This window comes from Saccostrea cucullata, unplaced genomic scaffold, assembly GCF_032062105.1.
Source record: "Saccostrea cucullata isolate Sc308-1 unplaced genomic scaffold, CSIRO_AGI_Scuc_v1 ctg4892, whole genome shotgun sequence".
Lineage (NCBI taxonomy): Eukaryota > Metazoa > Mollusca > Bivalvia > Ostreida > Ostreidae > Saccostrea > Saccostrea cuccullata.
This window is the reverse complement of record NW_026932663.1, coordinates 22,639-42,605: the sequence shown is the minus strand read 5'-3', so window position 1 is coordinate 42,605 and position 19,967 is coordinate 22,639. Positions and strand designations below refer to the sequence as shown.

Genomic DNA, 19,967 nt, shown 5'->3' with positions numbered 1-19,967 from the left:
TAGTTTTACAAATGTTTCTTATCAATGTGTATGTTAATGAGATATCAAAATTCTTATACCCTAATAGTTGAGCATTTTGTAAAAGATGTTCTTGCTTGGGGCGTAATCTTTTATAAATTGATGATGCTTTCACCTCAGGGATTTATCCAGCTTTTTTGTTTTACTACCGTTTTATATGTAAAGGGGAAAAATGAGAGCTGCAGGCTCGATATGAGCGCCAGATTCGCGAGTATTCTAGGGGGGTCCGGAAAATTTTTAAATAAATTGAGCAAAATCCTGCATTCTTAAAGCTTCTGAGGGCCATTTGTAGACCCTTATAAAGGCCACAAAAACTTCACTTTTTAGACAAAATATTAAATAACAAAAAAAAAAAAAAAATAATAATAATAATAAAATAAAAATTAAACCAGGTCAGTACTTTATTTAATTTTTTCTCTCAATATCTATCACAAATCAATTCTGTTTTTTCCTGTTTCACTACTAATATTGTTTTTGTTGTTACTCCATTCTTCCGATCCATAGTGATATAAGCTCCGTCTTACTCATCTACACTTTTCTTTTTAACTCTGCAATCCAGATTTTGACATCATGGACATGGCACATGTTTACCGATCAATATCAAATAGAAGCTTGAATATTCTATTCTCTCTTTTAAAAGCGTTTGAATGACTAGGATTGTAAGTTAGGATATGCTGTTAAACTTCAATCGGACAAAAACGAAAAATTTCAGTACGATGTTTTAAATTTTCTCTGTTTAATCAAGAGAATTTTCTATCTGAAAAGGGGAATTTTTTCACTTTTTTCAAGAGGGGAAAGGTACCGTTAACCGGTAGTAAAAACAGCCTTGATAAATCCCTGCACCTTGTTGTAAATAACGGAAGGGGGACCTACATCTCTAGTATATCTCTATATGCCTGATTTAACACATCGTTTGATGCCATTCTGAGTTTGGCAAATCTAGATCGGCCTCCGAGATCTTTTCCAGAAGCCACTGTAGAGACTGAAGCCTTTGTTTTCGGCTGAAACAATATTCGACTTCATTTAGTTAATTTGATCAAGTAAAATTAATAAAAAGATGAGAAACAACAACAGCCTCGCAAAGGGATTAAGGGTACAACTTAAAAGATAAGAAATTGACCCAAGAGTAATTTTATTAAGAAATTTTTAATATATTAAAAGTATGAAATATCAGCTGTTTTCATAAAATTTGGAAATATTTTTTAAATAATAAATGGTCTTCTTCAACTACCTGCTAGAAATGTAAACCATGATTGTATTATTTTAGGTAGTAAAAAAATTTCAGATAGCCCCCCCCCCCGCCCTCCAAAAAAAACTTCTTCGCATTAAAGACTTGTTAATTATATGGAATTTATCATGTTCATACTATGGGTTATTTACTTGGCTTAAATCTTGTCAACTGTATTTTAATGGAAATAAAATGAACTTTAAGAGATCATTATACTTTAAACTAAACCTTCATGATGCACAACTATTCCAAATGGGTGTAAAACTCTCTGTTTGTCAAAGACTCAAAGGAGTTTAAATTTAATCATAGCTACTAAGAAACATAGCATACAAACATGGTCAAAATGAGCTATACTCTTTTAAAAAATAATCTCAAATGACTCCATCTAAGAAGCTTATGCTGCATCTAAAATTAAAAATTTCCCTACCCTTTAGTGAATTTTATATTTGACTGAAATAAGATTATTTGGGCTCGTAGAAGTTAAACAAAAGGACAGATTTTCAAAACACAAAACATAAGACTTTGACCCGGAAAACAACTGCAGCACCTTTAACAGAAAAAGGAAGTTCAAATTTAAAAATACACATATGTGTACTTTTAAGGAGCAAAATCAGTCTTTTTTACTTAAAATAATTTAAATACTGAGTATCATACCTCTATCCAAAACATTGTGATATCGTTTGCTTTGATGATATGCTTGCTTTCTATTGGACAGGAAGGACACAGAAAAGATGGTTGACTAAATTCTGCTTCATCAATTACAGAGCTTTCTTGGTTGTCGCAAAATCCCACAGCTTTGCATTTGAATCCAAACATGAACTTAAAGTCTGTTTGGAATGTTGTGGATAGAATACTTAGTAAACTGTCAATCTTTTTCTTCACTTCATGGCATGTTGATAGCTCAACTTCTCCTTCAATAACAAACACTTGCAGCTGAATTTCATTTGGAGTCATTCCAAGAAGAACGTTGTGACCCTGAACTGTGAAAATAGCTGCGGTCTGGTAAATGCATGGTCTTTTTCTCTCTGTAAGGATCTTCCAGGGAATCTGCATGCATGTAGCTACAAGGCGATGGAAAATTCCAGCAGGAAGAACATCAAACATGTAGCAGAGGATGGAGGAGGCATGGGATGATGAGTATTTCAAAGGAAATGGTATTTTGTTCATACAGGGAACATACCACTTATTGTCACTCATTTTAGCTAACAGTCCTAATTTTTCCATGTACAGCATGATGTCGTGTTTATGTTCAATGTAACCATTGTTGTTCATTTCCCATATAGCAGACAGCAGCGTGTCAGGTAACTCCCCTGTTTCGTTGAATTTGTCCCACTCTGCAGTAAACTCAAGTAAATCTTCCTCTGCATGGTTTTTATCTGTTATGACATTTTTGAATGCATCTGCAAACCACTGAACGTCAAGAATAACTATTTCTCTGAGCAATACTTGAGCAAAGTATAAAATTTCTCTGATGTCATGGAAGAACTGTAGCATAACATTGATGTCATCTGTTGTCTGGAGCTTTATTCCCTCTGGAAGTGCTTCATTGAAAGCAATGAGTGCATCTATCTTTAAAATCTTGAGTTTTTTCTTCTCGTGAAAGAATGTTTCAAACATAGCCCATGAGCGTGGAAGCTCTTCACCCCAGTGATCAAGTTTACCCACAACATCAAGGATCGATTTCTTGATACTATCGATGCCTTCGTTGTTATTGAATCCAATCGCAAATTGTCGCATACTACTGAGATGTTTCTGTAGAGATTTCTTCATTTCTAAAGTTTTCCATACTTCACGAAAAAATAGTGTTTTCTCCTGGAATAAAGGATATGATTAAGAAATGTGTTTTCACTGCATTTATTGAGAAAGAATGAGTGCACGTTTGGAAACTTTACCCATTTAAAGATTAACATTACAATATATTGTTGCTGTTACAACGCGAAATGAAATAACAACGCCAAATTTAATAAACATGGATTATTACATTTTGCATCGAAATCAACGCAGAATGTAATAACGCAAAATGTAACAACACACTTTTCAGGATTATTACATTTCGCATTATTATATTTTGCGTCGAGATCAACGCAATATGTAATAATGCAAAATGTAATAACACGTTTTTTGGATTATTACATTTTGTGTTGTTACATTTTGCGTCAAGATTAAGAAAAAAGCAAGAACACACTCTTTGGTCAGCCAGATTGAATAAAATTTTTAATAGAGTCGTGGCTGATGAAGAGGAAATAAAACAAAAGGAAAAAAACAGATATATGCAATTTCATACAATTAATGAATTTCCTAATATATTGATTTAATAAGCTACATTGTATTAAAATCAGTTTAATATATGTATTCAAATAATAGGTGTTGCAAATTAGAAACGCGCGTGTGTGTATGGGATTGTTGGGGTATTGACCAGTGTACTTTTGTTTTGGTTTTTTTAGACAAATGCAATGAATCGATAAAAGGAAACTTATTTATTTGTAATAGCAGGTGTAAATATATATCGGAAGGGGTTTATTGACACTTGTGATACTATACTGTTCCATGCAAATCACCAGCATTGCAGACATCCAAAAACATCTCCCTCTCTCTCCATTCAATAATAAAATGGATTGTTTCTGCATGTCCATAGTAATACAATGATAAACATACTAAGTAAACCCTCCACTCTATCCCTGACCTTCCTCGCATGACACACACATACACTTCTTTGTTAACCAATGTACACATGTCAAACATGAATATCAAGAGCTAATAATTAACCTATGGCTAATTTTTGGTAATTAAATAAATTTTGTGTTATTAATTGGAAATTTAATACGACTATCAAAACTATGCCAATCAAAGTTAAATAATGCTTTGTAATTTAGCACAGTGTATTCAATGTAACTGAAGTCAGAGTAAAAAAATGATACATTTTGATGTAATGTATTAATGTCCCTTAAAGCCCTAACGTTGTCTCATTGTTTAAGTTCTAAATATTTTGTAAAGCGTGTCTCCGATGTTGGTAATATGTATATTTTGAATAAATTTTATGATCTTTTTTGTAAAACGAAATCAAAAAAAAAATATTTGTATTTTGTTTTGTTAATTTTTTTTTTACATATTGTTTTATTACATTTTGCGTTGTCTTCAGTACAAAAATAGAATAACGCAAAATGTTTCAACGAAAAAACACATTATTACATTTTGCGTTAATCTCGAAGCAAAATGTAATAATGCAAAATGTTATAATCTAAAAATTGTGTTTTTACATTTTGCATTATTACATTTTGCGTTGATCTCGAAGCAAAATGTAATAACGCAAAATGTAATAATTCAAGTTTATTACATTTAAGCGTTGTTATTACATTTTGCGTTGTAACACTGCATTTGTTTAGAAAGAATGAGTGCAATTAAGTACGTCATTTGGAACCTTTACCCATTTTAAGATTAACATTACAATATATCGCTAAATTAATCTATGAAAATTGTGTAAGCATATGCTCTTGATAGTTATTTCTAGAATTTTTTGTCATACATATTTCTATGATTACAGAAAATGTAATTGAAAAGAACATGTAAAAGCCTTAAATTCCGGAAATTTGAACGGGACCACTTTCGAATGTAAGGTATCCGCAAATAGGCGGAGACATTTAAACCGCATGGTTGTGGAATGTAAACATTAGCACATATGATTTTTTTACATTGCGAATTGAAATGGAGAAGAGAGAGAGAGAGAGAGAAAGAGAGAGAGATCATGTTGATTTTTATGGTGCACAATAATTAAATGATTCTAATGTTAAGGGATGGGGTAAATGTCTCGCTGTGCAGACCATAATACAGAGGTGACATAAGCCTATACATGTACTTGCTAATGACACTGTCAATACCAGAGTTCTTTCAATACACCCCTAATGAAAAGCATAAAGATAAATAAGAGACATATTATCTTCAAACCTTATTAAAATTTGCGCAAAAATCTCCCCTTGTTTGAAGTTGGAAGTACGATAGATAATGTCACAACAGAGACTTAAACACAATGAAGTTTTCAATGAAAGCGTTAGCGTATCGAACAGCAGACGGTCACATGAGGAAGGTGATTATAATATCAATCGTTGTTCCTCAGTGACCGGTTAATTTAGTAGCTATCTCGACCCTAGTTTGGGGACATTTTTTTTTAAATTAGATATATGCCGCAACTTGGCCAACATTGTCCTTTGGATATGTATAAGTTTAAGTTAAAATACATATTCTGTGCAAATAAGAAAAATATACCAAAATCTGCTCTTAAGACATTGTTTAATACCTATAAATCATAAATTTAATGAATTTTGGAATTTTATTTTGCGCAAAACATCGGGATCCAACTCTCATATCTTAAAAGCACTCATTCTTTATTATCTTATTTCTACAGTGAGTGGAAATATTTGCATATAAATAAAACATGTCATGACCCTTCTTATCCTGTGAAGAACATTTGTTCCAGACCTTTATATTTCATTGTCAGATGTAATAAATAATCTATTATATTTTTTAATCATGGAGACTTTTCCAACCAAGGGTGGTGAGTTTGTTTTATTTGTTTTTAAATAAACAATTGTTTAGTGAGAAGAAAATGATAAAACTAATCTTAAATTTATCAGGGTTTAAAAAGCTTATGGCTGGAATCAGTGCTTGGGTTTATTAAAATAAAAGACAGTCAGACTCAAGAGGTACAATACACACCTAAATGATGATTCCACAATAAGATTCACCATTTAAATCCAGTGGATCTTGATTTTTTTTTAAATAGGTACCATTTATTTGTCAATATTTCATAATTACTTACCCTTGGGAGAAAGGAAAACCATTCCCTTAAACAGACTTTTATCCCGTTTACACAAAGAGAATTTTCGCATAGTTAACATTTCCTATGTTAATTTAGGCACCGCTTCCCTACTGAAGCCTTAACTGTGCTGTGAAGCAACTAGACAGACGGACGGACCTTACTATTGTTTAAGCTCTTCTTTTTTCTGGTTTTTGATGCTTCAGATGTTTGAATCACTTTTTTTCCTTTACTTTCTTCAATGTCGGATCAGATTATCTAATAAAGTGGCTAATATACTCACACGCAAAAGGAACCCAACAAGCAGTAATCTACAAATGTTTGATTTTTTTTTATCTTATGATTTTCAAAAGCGAATAAAGTCAGGCTAAACTCACTTTTCAGAACATCGGAGATCTTATAAAACTGTTAAATGTTTATCTGGTAACTTCACAAAGTAAAATATGATTATTAAAACACCCCCCCCCCCCAGCCATTCAAGTAAAATGTGCAAGACTGCCCTAAACAACAACTGCAGCTTAATTTCTACGATACAGTAGGTTCATTAATATCGAGATATGAGCGAAGGAATTATTCTTTGACATTTTTAAATGGTCGTTTTTCAGATGGTTAGGTCAAATTTTCTCTAACTTAGAGCACTGTAGCCACTCTTGTACTTCCGGTACAAGGACTGTCCTTAATGCATTTGATACGTTAGACCCTGTTGAGGCGTAATGTAGTGAAATTTCGCATCAGCAACTCTCCATCACCTTTGCATTGAAATTTTCCAGCAAGAGCAACAGAAATACGTTCATAAGCCATTTTCAAGCAGCCTGTGCATCGTTAGGGGAAACGAAAGGAGAGTTTATTTTTTGAGACATTTTGCTGCATTACTTATTTTGAACAGTAAAAACCCTTAAAAGTCCATAATACTTCCAAATGTTTTGTTAAACATGCAATTTTTGATTTCTGTTAAACAGACTGAAACCCGACCTCCAGTTATGATATTGAAATCGTTCAACCGTTAAATTACCAATGTTTACCGAATTGAAGATATTCATATTTTTAAGACACAAAATTCTCCACTTTACATATTTATTTCCCCCCTAAAGTAGGGTGTTGCGTTTCTTTTGCGTGTCAGTATACTTTAAGCATAGAAATATATCAGTCGTTAAGGAAAAAATGTGTGAGTACCTTTTCAGTTTTCTCCTCACTGTGAGTACCAACCAGGATAACTGGGGCTTTATCACTGCTGTATTGATGAACTGACTTCATCCAGAATTCAAGATAATCTGAAAAAGAAATACAAAAACAATTAATTTAGAGTAGACAAGATATTTCGTTCTGAAAAAAAGAATAAAGTTTATATAAAGGCTCGTGAATCACAATGGTCAATATGACCCTAAAGTCTTAACAAGATTTTTTTATTAATTTTTCTATGGATGACTTTGGTTTCCTGATGTGACCAAACCTTCTCCCAGGTGTTATGATTTGATCTCTATGTGACCCAACCCTACCCCCAGGTGTCATGATTTGATCCTATTCCTGTTTTAATCAATTCTGTCGTCTTTTTAAAAATTTCAAGGCATTTGGTTAATTTTTGGCATTTTCCCGAGCATTCGAAATGGGAAAGTTATAAACACAACACACGAAAAATTTTTTTTATGATTTACGGCGCACCTTCAGATAGATTAGGATGTTATAATGACGCCTTAAAGGACTTGAAATGAATACAGAAGCAAGAAAATATCAAACATATCACAAGATCTTTAGTATATAAATGAAATGAAAGTTTTCTTAGAGAAGTCTTCGTGGTCGAGTCCCCAGATAGTACAAAACATATGGGCAGACTGCCATTTGAAATAGCAAAGGACGTTGTCACTGTCTACTGTCGATGTGAGATTCTCTTTTAGTTGAATGATGGTGAGAATACTGTCTGTAACTTGCTAATAAATATTCAGAAGATTGTATGAGTGTGCCACATTGGTTTCTTAACTGGTTATAGATACTTCATATATAAATCAATAATTTTGTTTTAATTTAAGTGGGGCTTATCCAACTTTAAGTTTAGCAAAATGAAATCTGACGCTGTTTTAGACACTTCGACGTTATCATCCGTGCGCCGTAGGGCGATACAGTACATAGCATAAAATATAACAATTTGTTTACTTATGCATATATCATTTAAAATTTGCTATGTATATTCATAATTTATCTACTAAAGAGTGGTGGAAATTTCAGAACGCAGTGATGATTATTTTTCAAACTAGACAACTTGTCCACGATTTTACGGGACAACGCTCATATATCCCTATATATAAATCTTTGATCCCCTTGTGGTCCCATCTTACTTGCAAATTTCCTGATTTGGAAAAACTTGAAACTATTTTCTACATCAATATGATCAATTAAGCATTTGCTATTATTCAGAGGAACATCTTTATGATATTTTCCCATATATTTCTTTGTAAAGATTTGATTTCGCATTATGACCCCACCTTACCCCTACGTTTCATAAACCTGAATCTATGTACAATAGATTCGATTGCTTCTATATCACTTTAACTACATGCACCTCCTGAGAAGAAGAAATGAAATATTTTAGTTTTCCTTTATTTGTTCTTGATCACATTTTGTTGTCCGACCATGCCTCCTTGGGTCATGATATGAATAAACTTGAATCTGCAGTATATAATATATAATTATGCTTGAAAAGCATATCTAATATAAATTCTTCTAATAGTTCTTTGCAACAATTTGATTAGTGATTACTCAGTATGACCCACCTTGGTTCATGATTTGAACAAATGCGAATCCAGATGCCACCAAATTGGATCTTATTCTTGATTATCTCGCATTAAAAAGGTCTGTGAAATTTCAATTGAATGAACCTGAATTACATTCACCAAAAGATGCTTTGTGGCATGTTTGGTTGAAAAAGTATCACTTGCTCTGGAGAAAACTTCAAGTTGAAAATAAATTTTTTAAAGAATATTTTTCTCAAATAGTCATACAGAGGGATACGAGACACAATGTGATCAGAAAATATATTTTGAGCTTTAAGCTTCGATGAGCTAAAATAGATAGATTGCTTATAAATGTCATTTCATTGTATACAACCTCTGTTTGTCCATTCCCCGTAAATGGAACCTTCCTGACAGCACACTTCTTCTCCAACCTTATCACCAAACTTCTTCTCCATATTCAGCACCAGAATGAAGAAGGCCCGGGGACTCAGAAAAATCTGGTGTGAGGCATAATATGAACACTGCCCTGCAAAGTCAGTCATGGTAATTTTTTTCTCAGGATCATCTGACATGTCTTCTGCACTAATTTGCAAATTTCCAGAAATTTCTGAACTATGAGGAATATCTTTGCTTTCCTTCACAACATCTGCTACATTTCCTGGTGATGTGGTCCCCTGTGGTTCATGAGATGGGGTGGTTTTGATGTCAATATCATCATGTGATATCTGTCCAGTGTTTGATGCTTCAGTTGTATTGGCCTCTTCATCAACTGGTTCCATCTTTTCCCCATCATCAGCTGTATTTTCTGAATGGTATGCAGGAACACTCTGCTTCATATCTGTTTTATCAAGTTTGAGTTTGAAGTGGTTTTGTTGACTCGAAAAATTAACTGCAAAAAACATTGAATACACTTTGATTAACAACTTCACCTTTTGGATACATATGGATACCCCACATGTATCCAAAGAGTAGAGGTAAAAATGAAAACAAAAATGTAAATAAAGTGAAACGCCAAGGCTTGATATACCCGTCAATATATTATAATTATCTTAAACATTTTAGAGTGCAAAAAAAAGTCATGTCAACCTTGATTCTAAGATTTCCATGATTTTTCCTTACAATATTGTTTATCTATCCCTTGTGTTGTGGGCATTAATTATAACAAATATTACATCATTGATAGATTTCTATACTGGTTGTGTTAGACTCCGTCATATACCCATCATATTATACAATATCAAATAAGTCTTAACAACTTAATCTATACCAAATCAATTTTGAAAATAAAAGTTGTTCATCAAATGACATGCTTTAAACTGTCCACCAGTTCTTCTGTCTAATTCCCAAAGGTTATAGATAAAACTGTTTGATCAGAGATGCTCCAAAAATGATTGAGACAGCTAGCCTTCCTACATTGAACTCATTAATTAATCTTTGACTGGATGCTTGTGTACTCATTACTGCCAAGATATTAATGGATCTGCACTGCAGGTTTCATATTTAATTCATATGGACAGTAGGCATGCTGATTCAACCACACCCCATAAAATTAGTTTTTAAATTAATTAATATTCGCAAGTGAGTTAAGGCTACGTGTGGAGGTTTCTCTACAAAATAATTAATTAAGACCTATAATTCCTATACATACCAGAAAGAAAATGTTAAGACTTGTATTCTAATACATTCTTGGTACCCACGATATGCGATTGCCAGTACACATTATGACGTCATATTATGACGTCATCAGCCTTTAGTTTATTAAGGTATAAAGAAAAGCAGAAAATTCCAAAGATTTAAGATATTGCTGCACAAATGTCGACACTGCAATTGTTTATTTACTATTCGTACAGTTCTATTAAAAATGTACAGTTTTAGTTTAAAAAAATTTATCGATTGAAGAAGAGCATATTAGCAGTTTTATTATTTTTAAGAATATTCTCCTTAATATTATACTTTGTTTATTTTAAATTAAATAGGATATGCCCTTGCGCCGACGTTGTTATGTTGATGTGTTTTATTACCTTGAATGGGAAAGAACTATGACGTCATAATATGACGTCATAATGTGCACTTGCATTAATATAGTGTGGGTACTAAGTATGTATAAGAAAATCAATTTGAACTTTCTCTGTACATAAAATACACAATTTATGCATTTTTATTAGCTCATTTGCATAGAAAAACCCATATTTAGCCTTAACTCACTTGCGTATATAATATCAGATTATAAGTTATTATGCAATATCAATTTATTTTTAATTTCTCTTCGTCAAATTAATTTTAAAACTTAGGCTAGGCAACAAGAGCTATTTTAATCCAACAGGCTGGCTGCCCATTAGCCCACTTCCCAAAGGGATATAGATAACATTGATGCTCTACCACTTAGGTCCTCACACTAAACTCATTAATTTCTCTCTAATTTTACATGCAAATTTCTGCTATCAAAATTCTTCTTTACTAGTGCTTGATAATTATGCCCATGGGACAAATTGAATTCCTCTCATAAACACTGACATTTGTTACAGATCATGCTGTAAAGTATATGATGAAAAAATAAGTTTTTACTTGATTTAACACTTTTTAATATGGATACAACTATATTTTTTCTTTTACATTTTTTAGGAATTTTGAAATTTAAAATTAAAAAGACTTAGTTTCTAAAAATATTCACTTAATTATAGATCACAGTGACCTTGAAACAGGTTGCGGCACACCTTCTACCAAAGATGTATACTTTTGCCAAGTTTGATAGATCTATGTCTAATAGTTTTTCTAGTTATGAGCTGGACAGGATTTTTTCCCTATTTGGCCATAGCACCTTTACAAAGGTCAAAGCGACCTACTTTTTGTGCGTGACACACTGGCTATTTGCAATAGCTTCTTTATTAAATGTCAGAACGACGTACTTTTTGTGCGCGACAACACTGTCTACTACCCAAGAAGTACCAGTTAACAAAGTTTGATAATCCTACGCCTAATAGTATTGAAGTTATAAGCGGGAAACGAATGGACATACGGACAGCTGGACAGACGGATATGAAACCTATAATATAATGTAATATTCCGGAAATATATATGGTGATCATTCAGATTCAGTTATTAAGTTATGGGTGTAAACATCTTCCTTAACTCCTTACAACTAACTTGACTTTTATGCAACATACAATAAATGTTCAAGTCATAGAAAAATTTACCATTTCCCCGCAAACACCTTCTAGCATGGAACATGTTTCTCATAAGTTTAGCGTAAATAGTATTATGACGCTATATTTTAATACAACTTGAAATATGTCCATAGGACATGAATGCCCCGCCGAGGATTTACTAGTATCCGAAGCACGTCTGGTATCCCTAGATGAATCATCCATGCAAGTTTGGTTCTGGTAAGGCTTATAGTTACTAGGGAATAGTCCGGCAGTGTCCATCCATAGATGCATCATCCATGCAAGTTTGGTTCTGCTAAGGCTTATAGTTACTAGTGAATAAAAATGTAGGTCAGATCCAGCATCCGAAGCAAGTCTGATAGTGTCCATCCCTAGATGCATCATCCATGCAAGTTTGGTTCAGGTAGGGCTGGTAGTTCTTTGAGAATGAAGATATAGGTCAGATCCAGCATCCGAAGCAAGTCTGGTAGTGTCAATCTCTAGATGCATCATCCATGCAAGTCTGGTCCAAGTAGGCTTATAGTTCTTTAGGAATGGACCTGCTCCAAAAACTTTAATCTGGTCACTCATCTGGAAAATGTAGGTCACATACAGCATCCAAAGCAAGTCTGGTAGTGTTCATCCCTAGATGCATCATCTGTGCAAGTTTGTATCAACATGTGAAGTTTGATAGCACCATCTTGAATGGTATGTTTAAACTGAGTTAAACACTAATTTAAGAAAAGTGAGGTCAAGGTCAAAGGAAAGGTCAAAAATTTTTATGCAGTTGCATAGCTCTCAACAATATCTATCAGCATATGAAGTTTGATGAAAATATCTTTGATAGTTTCTTTGAAACTTAGCATTGAACAGAGCTAAACGCAAAGTGTGACGGAAGACAGAAGGACAGAAGGATGGAAGGATGGAAGGACAGAAGGATGGAAGGACGGCAGACGGATATGACAAACACAATATGCCCGGGCCTTATTCATGGCGGGGCATAAAAATAACTTGTCTTCTTTCAGATTTTTGCAGGCATAAAATATAAGTAAATTGGCATTAAATTAACGATTTAAATGAACTTTTTAAAGTGCGTGAAAATGCGTGATTGCGGGGAAACGGTATATATGTGTTTTTGCGTTTGAAATAGGAAAGGGTATATGCATTAAAATGCGTGACTGCGGGGAAGTGGGTTAAAAGGTATATAAATGCGTTATAGAGCGATTCATTCCAGTGTAAGCAGCGGAGAGTACAAGACGTGTGTGAATTGACAAGGTACGACCCCCAATTGTTATTATTATTCCGCTCGACACGTTACAATAATACGTCCCATCCTAAGATGAATAGAAATAAAAATGCAAGATTTAGCTTAGAATAACATACCATTTTTTAAAAATGTACAGTGTATATATCACTTATTTACGATTTGAATTTGATTCCCTGTCGTTTCCCTTCCTATCCCAAAGGGTCATGATTTGAACAAACTTAAATCTTCAATACATGAAGATGCGTACATGTCAATATGACTAAACATAGCTTTTCTGTTCTTGGGATTTTCCCATTTAGTTTCCTATCGTAAAACAAATGGTAGATTTAATCTACCATTGCGATCCCACCCTACCCCTGAAGGTTATGATTTGAACAAACTAAAATCTGCACCACCTGAGGATGCTTCCATCTGAATATCATTAATCATGGCTTTGCTATTCTTGAGAAGAACATTTTTTTTTAAAATATATATTTTAATGCAAAACTTTGATCCCCCATAGTGGCCCCACCCTACCCCTGAAGGTTATGATTTGAACAAACTAAAATCTACACTACCTGAGGATGCTTCTAGATAAATATCACTAATAATGGCTTAGCAGTACCTGAGAAGAAGATTCTAAAATGTTTTCCAACATATTCCTATGTTAAAGTTTGATTGGCCATTGTGGCCCCACCCTACACCCAGGGGACATGATTTGAACAAATTTATATCTACACTACCTAAGGATGATTTCACATGAATTTCATCTTTCCTGTCAATTATTCTTGAGAAGAAGATTTTTCCTATATACCAGGGTTGTCCCAAAAAGTTGTAGACAATGTTTATATTTTTTTAAACATGCAACCAATACTAAACAAATTTTGCATATGCATAATAATTAATATCTGCAATGTTCTTTAAAATTATGAATTCTTAAATATATAACATTCATATTTATAATATAAGGACGATTCATATGATGGCCGATAAGGTCTGCAAGCGCATGAACAAAATTCAGAATAATTTAAGTATATAACTATTACATTTGCTTTTATTTCTTTAGTACTAACATATTGAACTCAAAATTAGATTAGTGAAACCCAAATTAAAATCTTTATAATATGTCAAAATTTCATATAAATAGCATTAAAAACAGACGATTGATGTGATGATTTTAAAAGTGTTGTTGAAATTGAGTTTCATGAAAAAGATGACGTCAAACGCGTAACCAGCGCATGAATATGTAATAAATTGGTTTGGATATATGGTTATATACATCAGAAACAAGAAAAAAGAGTACAAAAGTGACCTTACACACTAGATTTTAAAGAAAAGTTATTTTTGAATGGCATAAGATTCAATAAGAGTTATATCAAAAATAATTACTGCATGTAAGAAGTATAGTATTGTTTGTAAAACGCAGACAATGGGGAACGATCTGTGCCACGGACGACGTCTCTGCTGCTTACAATGTAAAGCGATCTTTTGACTCGAGTTCGACTAAAATTTGAATCTGCTTTAAAAAAAAACAACAAACGAACAAAACAAAAACAACCAGAAGTCTCTTTCAAGACTGTAGCTCTACTGGTTTGTACCTATACAAAGGGATGAGAAAAGAAGCCATTGCCATCAGAACAAAACTGTAGAAGGAGTAGCATTTTAAAGGAATGTCACAGAAAATTCTATTTTAGTAACCATGGCAACACCATTCATCGAAATTAAAAACCGATGCACTATTTTATGTACCTTAGTGTAATCTACTTGTCTGCCAAATTATATTGATATCAGACCAAAAATGAAGGAGTAGTGTTTTGAAGGAATTTCACATAAAATTCTATAATTTTTAGTAACCATGGCAACATCGTTCATCTAAATAAAAAAACAGTGTACTATTTTATGCATCTTGGTGAAGTCTACTTGTGTGCCAAGTTATATTGAAATCAGATCAAAACTGTAGGAGGAGTAGCAATTGAAAGAAATTTCACAGACAATTCTATTTTTAACCATGGCAACACCGTTCATCGAAATCAAAATCAAATGTACTATTTTATGTATCTTAGTGTAGTCTACTTTTGTGCCATGTTATACTGAAATCAGACCAAAACTGTAGGAGGAGTAGCGTTTTGAAAAATTGTTTACAGACAGACGGACGGACAACAGACACCTTACTATAAGTCTTTGACCAGTAGAGCTAAAAACAAAAACGGACAGTAGTGAATTCAAGAAAATCCCTTAGTCAAGAGTAGTTTTTCACTTAAAATGAAAGAAAAAGTCAGCAAGCTCAAATACCCCACGCTCCCCCAAAACTCAAAGTGCTGCAAATTCTTGAAAAAAATAAAGAAATTGGAATGTCCCCATAATTTGCATTTCCACACATTGAGTCCTAAATATCTGCAAAGTTTGACGAAATTCTGTGCAGCGGTTTAAATCAGTTGCGCTGATAAACTGTTCATCGCTATATTCAAGATATCCCCAAAAGTCTAAGTTGAAAATTGCCGATATTCCCAGAAAAATAAAGGAATAGGTATTTCCTGGTAATATATACACATCTACACACTATGTCCTAAACATTTTTAAGATTTGACAAAATTCTGTGCAGCGGTTTAAGAGGATTGTGCTGACAAACTGTTCATCTCTTTATTCAAGACATAGACAAAAATCTAAGTTGAAAAGTGTGAAAACTCCCGAAAAAAGGAATCTGAATTTCCTGGTTTTATGAACATCTACATATTGTGTCCTAATTATCTGCAAAATTTGACGAAATTCTGTGCAGCAGTTTAAGAGGAGTTGCGCTGGTAAACTGTTCATCGCTATATTCAAGATATCCCCAAAAATCTTAGTTCAAAAGTGCTGATATTCCCAGAAAAATAAAGTAATAGGTATTTCCTGGAAATATGCACATCTACACACTATGTCCTAAATATCTCTGAGGTTTGACAAAATTCTGTGCAGCAGTTTAAGAGGATTGTGCTAACAAAAATGTTCACCTCTTCATCTCTTTATTCAAGGTATGGCCAAAATCTAAGTTGAAAAGTGTGGAAATTCTCGGAAAAAATGATGAAATTGAAATTTCCTTTTAATATGCCAATCTACATCTTTTGTCCTAAATATCTGCAAAGTTTGACGAAATTCTGTGCAGCAGTTTAAGAGGAGTTGTGCTGACAAACTGTTCATCTCTTTATTCAAGGGTATCCCCCAAAAAAAGTTGAAAAGTGTAGAAATTTCAAAAAAAAGGAATTGGAATTTTCTGGTAATATGCACATCTACATATTATCTGCAAAGTTTGACGAAATTCTGTGCAGCGGTTTAAGAGGAGTTGCGCTGACAAACTGTTCATCTCTATATTCAAGGTATGGCCAAATAATCTAGGTTAAAAAATGCGGAAATTCCTAGAAAAAATATAAGAATAAAAATTTCCTGGTAATATGCACATCTACACATTGTGTCCTAAATATCTGCAAAGTTTGACGAAATTCTGTGTAGGGGTTTATGAGGAGTGGCGCTGACAAAAAAACAGGACTGACAGACTGACTGGCTTACACTCTGACGGACGGGTCAAAAACATTATAGGGTGAATTCACCATGCATCGGATACCCTTGTACTTCAACAAGTTCTAGTGATATCGCTACCGATGGATTTATCAAAATGGAGTTTAACATTTAGTTTGTGATTAAGTATGACTCGTTCCGTTGAAATCGAATTTAAAGAACGATAACTCTAAAATTGCAAAATCAGAAATATCTGGTTATTCCCCTTAGATGATGTAAAATATGACGTAACTTCAAGGCCATTAACGAGGTATTTTTATCACAATATGATAATAACAATCGGTATCATTAAAAAAATTAAATCTTCATCTTTAAGACGGAAACAAATAAATGCACGGAACTCTTAAATTAAAAGAGAGTTTGTTGCCTAATGTTGTCCGAAGCAAGGTATGTGTCCGATGCATGGTGAATTCACCCTACCTCACGCAACTTGTTGCGTAGGGTATAAAAATTATTAATGTTAAAAGACGCATTTGAAGCAGAAAAAGAGATCCTGACGTTAAAAGGGCCGTAAATAACGTTTGCTTTCGTGCGCCGATGTACACTAACATGCTTTCTTTATTTTTTCATAATTTTCTTATTAAATGTGATATCATCATGAATCTTGCAATGCATGATCATAAAATGTTACTTTTCACCATGACAAGGTAGGAAATTCATTTTATCGAAAAGAAACAAAACTGTGTTCCCTGTCTACGACTTTTTGGGAGAACCCTCGTACAATCCTTTGTAAAATTTTGATCGGCCACAGTGCCCCCATCCTAACCCCGATGGTCATGATTTCAACAAAATTGATTCTACACTACCTGAGGATGATTTCACATGACTTTCATCTTTCCTGTCTCAATTGTTCTTGAGAAGATTTTACACTTTTATACATATTCCTTTGTAAAGCCATTGTGGCCCCATCGTAATCCCGGGGGTCATGATTTGAAACAACTTAAATCTATACTACCTGAAAAATTGTCTCACATGAATTTCACCTTTCCTGTCTCAATGGTTCTTGAGATTTTTAAAAGATTTTTCCTATATATTCCAATGTGAAAATTTGATCGGCCATTGTGGCCCCACCCTACCTCTGGGGGTAATGATATGACCAAACTTGAATATACACTACCTGAGGATGATTTCATGTGAGTTTCATCTTTCTCGACCCAGTGGTTCTTGAGAAGAAATTAAAAAAAAAAATTCACAAAATCATAATTATCTCCCCTTCGAAGATGGATATTCCCTTCTTCATTTTACGACACTGCAATCCCCTCCACCTAAGGATACTTTGTGGCAAGTTTGGTTGAAATAAGCCCAGCAGTTCTTCAGAAGAAGATAAAAATGTAAAAAGTTTACAACGACAATGACGACGCCAACGACGACGGATGACAACAAATTTTGATAGGGAAAGCTCACTTGAGCCCTTCGGCTCAGGTGAGCTAAAAAGTGAAATGAACCAAATTCACAAGATTGATAACATGAAAGGAGGCGGTCATTTTGCACATTAAAAGTTTTTGAAGAGTTATCTGCCCTTAATGAAAAGAAGAAAATTGTTGATTTCTCAAAATTTCTGCGGTAAATAATCTTTATTTCATAGTGTACTAAAGAGGGAGCTTATGCATATTCTCATCCCGAGATTTGTTTGAAATCAAATAACTTTTTTCCAATATCTTATAATACATGTGCTGCCCTAGACTTCAATGAAAATGAACACTAATTTTGTTAATTCCTTAGGTTGAGCAATTTTATTTGATAAAATCTTTAAAATTCTACTATGATTTAAAATGTCAGACCATTCATTTTTAGGTTCAAAATATGGTTGTTCAATACCTTTAACTCATTTTAAAGCAACTCTGATGTTTAATGCAGCACTGACATGAGTTGCCATTCTGCGCCGATATAAATGACAATAAATGACAATAAAGCAAAGTGTATGGAATGCTAAGAGTGGACACTGGTGCTTATATCGTAGATAATAATATTTTTCAGGATAACAAACATAAAATTCATTTAAAAAAGTCAAAACTGTCATAATAACCCACTGTATTTAGTGACTCACTGTCACATTTGAAAGTAAATTCCCCCCACTGCTTTTCCCTATATATTTTACCTTGACCACCTGTCTAACGCGACCAACGACCGTTATTTTCCTGATTTTTTGGAATTTCAAGCAATTTTACCTCAATTTAACAACTACATAATCTCCAATTCCTACTTTTGATTTGGGTCGAGAATGCTACGTTTTTGGTTCAAAACAACTTCAGACACTCTTTTATTTCATTTAATAATTATATATATTAATGCGATTTTTACGAATAAAGCAACATTTAAAAATAAATATATTTACTTACTCTTTGATATTTATTGAACAATAAAATCTAAAACATATGCATCATGTTTTTTTCTGTCCAGTGAAATATCACCATTTTGAAACAAGAGGCCCGGGGGCCACATCAATCACCCGAGCAACTGGCTAGATAAAAGCAAAAATAAGTTTAGTAATGAAAAGTTTAAATATATTATGAAAGTGGAGGGGAGTATTTAATCAAACTTAAATCCAGACTTTCTTAGAATACTTTTGAATTCATGTGACACAGTATTTTGTATTGTTTATAAGCTGTTTTTTTTTTTTTGATATAGCCTTTGTATCCTTTCTTATTATCTACTTTACGGCTCCTCTTTTCTGCTGAATTCCAAATCTACATTATCTTTTTTACTGTTTTAAATTGATGATCAATCATCAATGATGATTTCCCTACGTTTTCCTATGTTAAATTTTGATACCCCACTGTGGCCCCACCCTAAGCCCAGGGTTCAAGATTTAAACAAACTTGAATCTACACTACCTAAGGTTGATTCCACTCGAGTTTCATCATTCCTGGCCCAGTAGTTCTTGAAAAGAAGATTTTCTAGAGATACCATTATTTTTTTTCACTAATTAATCATTATCTCCCCTTGGAAGAGGACGTGGCCCTTCATTTGAAGAAACTTGAATTCCCTTTACCTAAGGATACTTTGTAGCAAGTTTGGTTGAAATTGGCCCAGTGCTTCTTGAGAAGATGAACAAATGAAAAGTTAACGACAATAACGACAGACAATGGACAAATTTTGATCAGAAAAGCTCACTTGAGCCTTCGGCTCAGGTGAGCTACAAGAGACCCATGGGCCATATCGCTCACCTGAGCTCTGTGGCTAGGAAAAAGTAGAAAATGGTTTATTTCATAATTATTGAAAAGGTTAAATCTAAAAGTAGTCC

At 33.5% G+C, this 19,967-nt stretch overlaps 1 protein-coding gene across 1 annotated transcript in view; it reads right to left on the bottom strand.

Moving 5' to 3' along the window:
* Positions 1 to 886: 886 nt before the first annotated feature.
* Positions 887 to 19,967, bottom strand: part of LOC134235743 (uncharacterized) — a 31,163-nt gene continuing 12,082 nt past the window's right edge. Inside the window, exons 9-12 of the mRNA XM_062717889.1 lie at positions 9,156 to 9,671; positions 7,230 to 7,327; positions 1,901 to 3,058; positions 887 to 1,019 (exon numbers count right to left, since the gene is read on the bottom strand). Coding sequence (XP_062573873.1) covers positions 888 to 1,019; positions 1,901 to 3,058; positions 7,230 to 7,327; positions 9,156 to 9,671 — 1,904 coding nt within the window. The 3' untranslated portion in view covers position 887. The remainder of the gene's footprint in view (positions 1,020 to 1,900; positions 3,059 to 7,229; positions 7,328 to 9,155; positions 9,672 to 19,967) is intronic.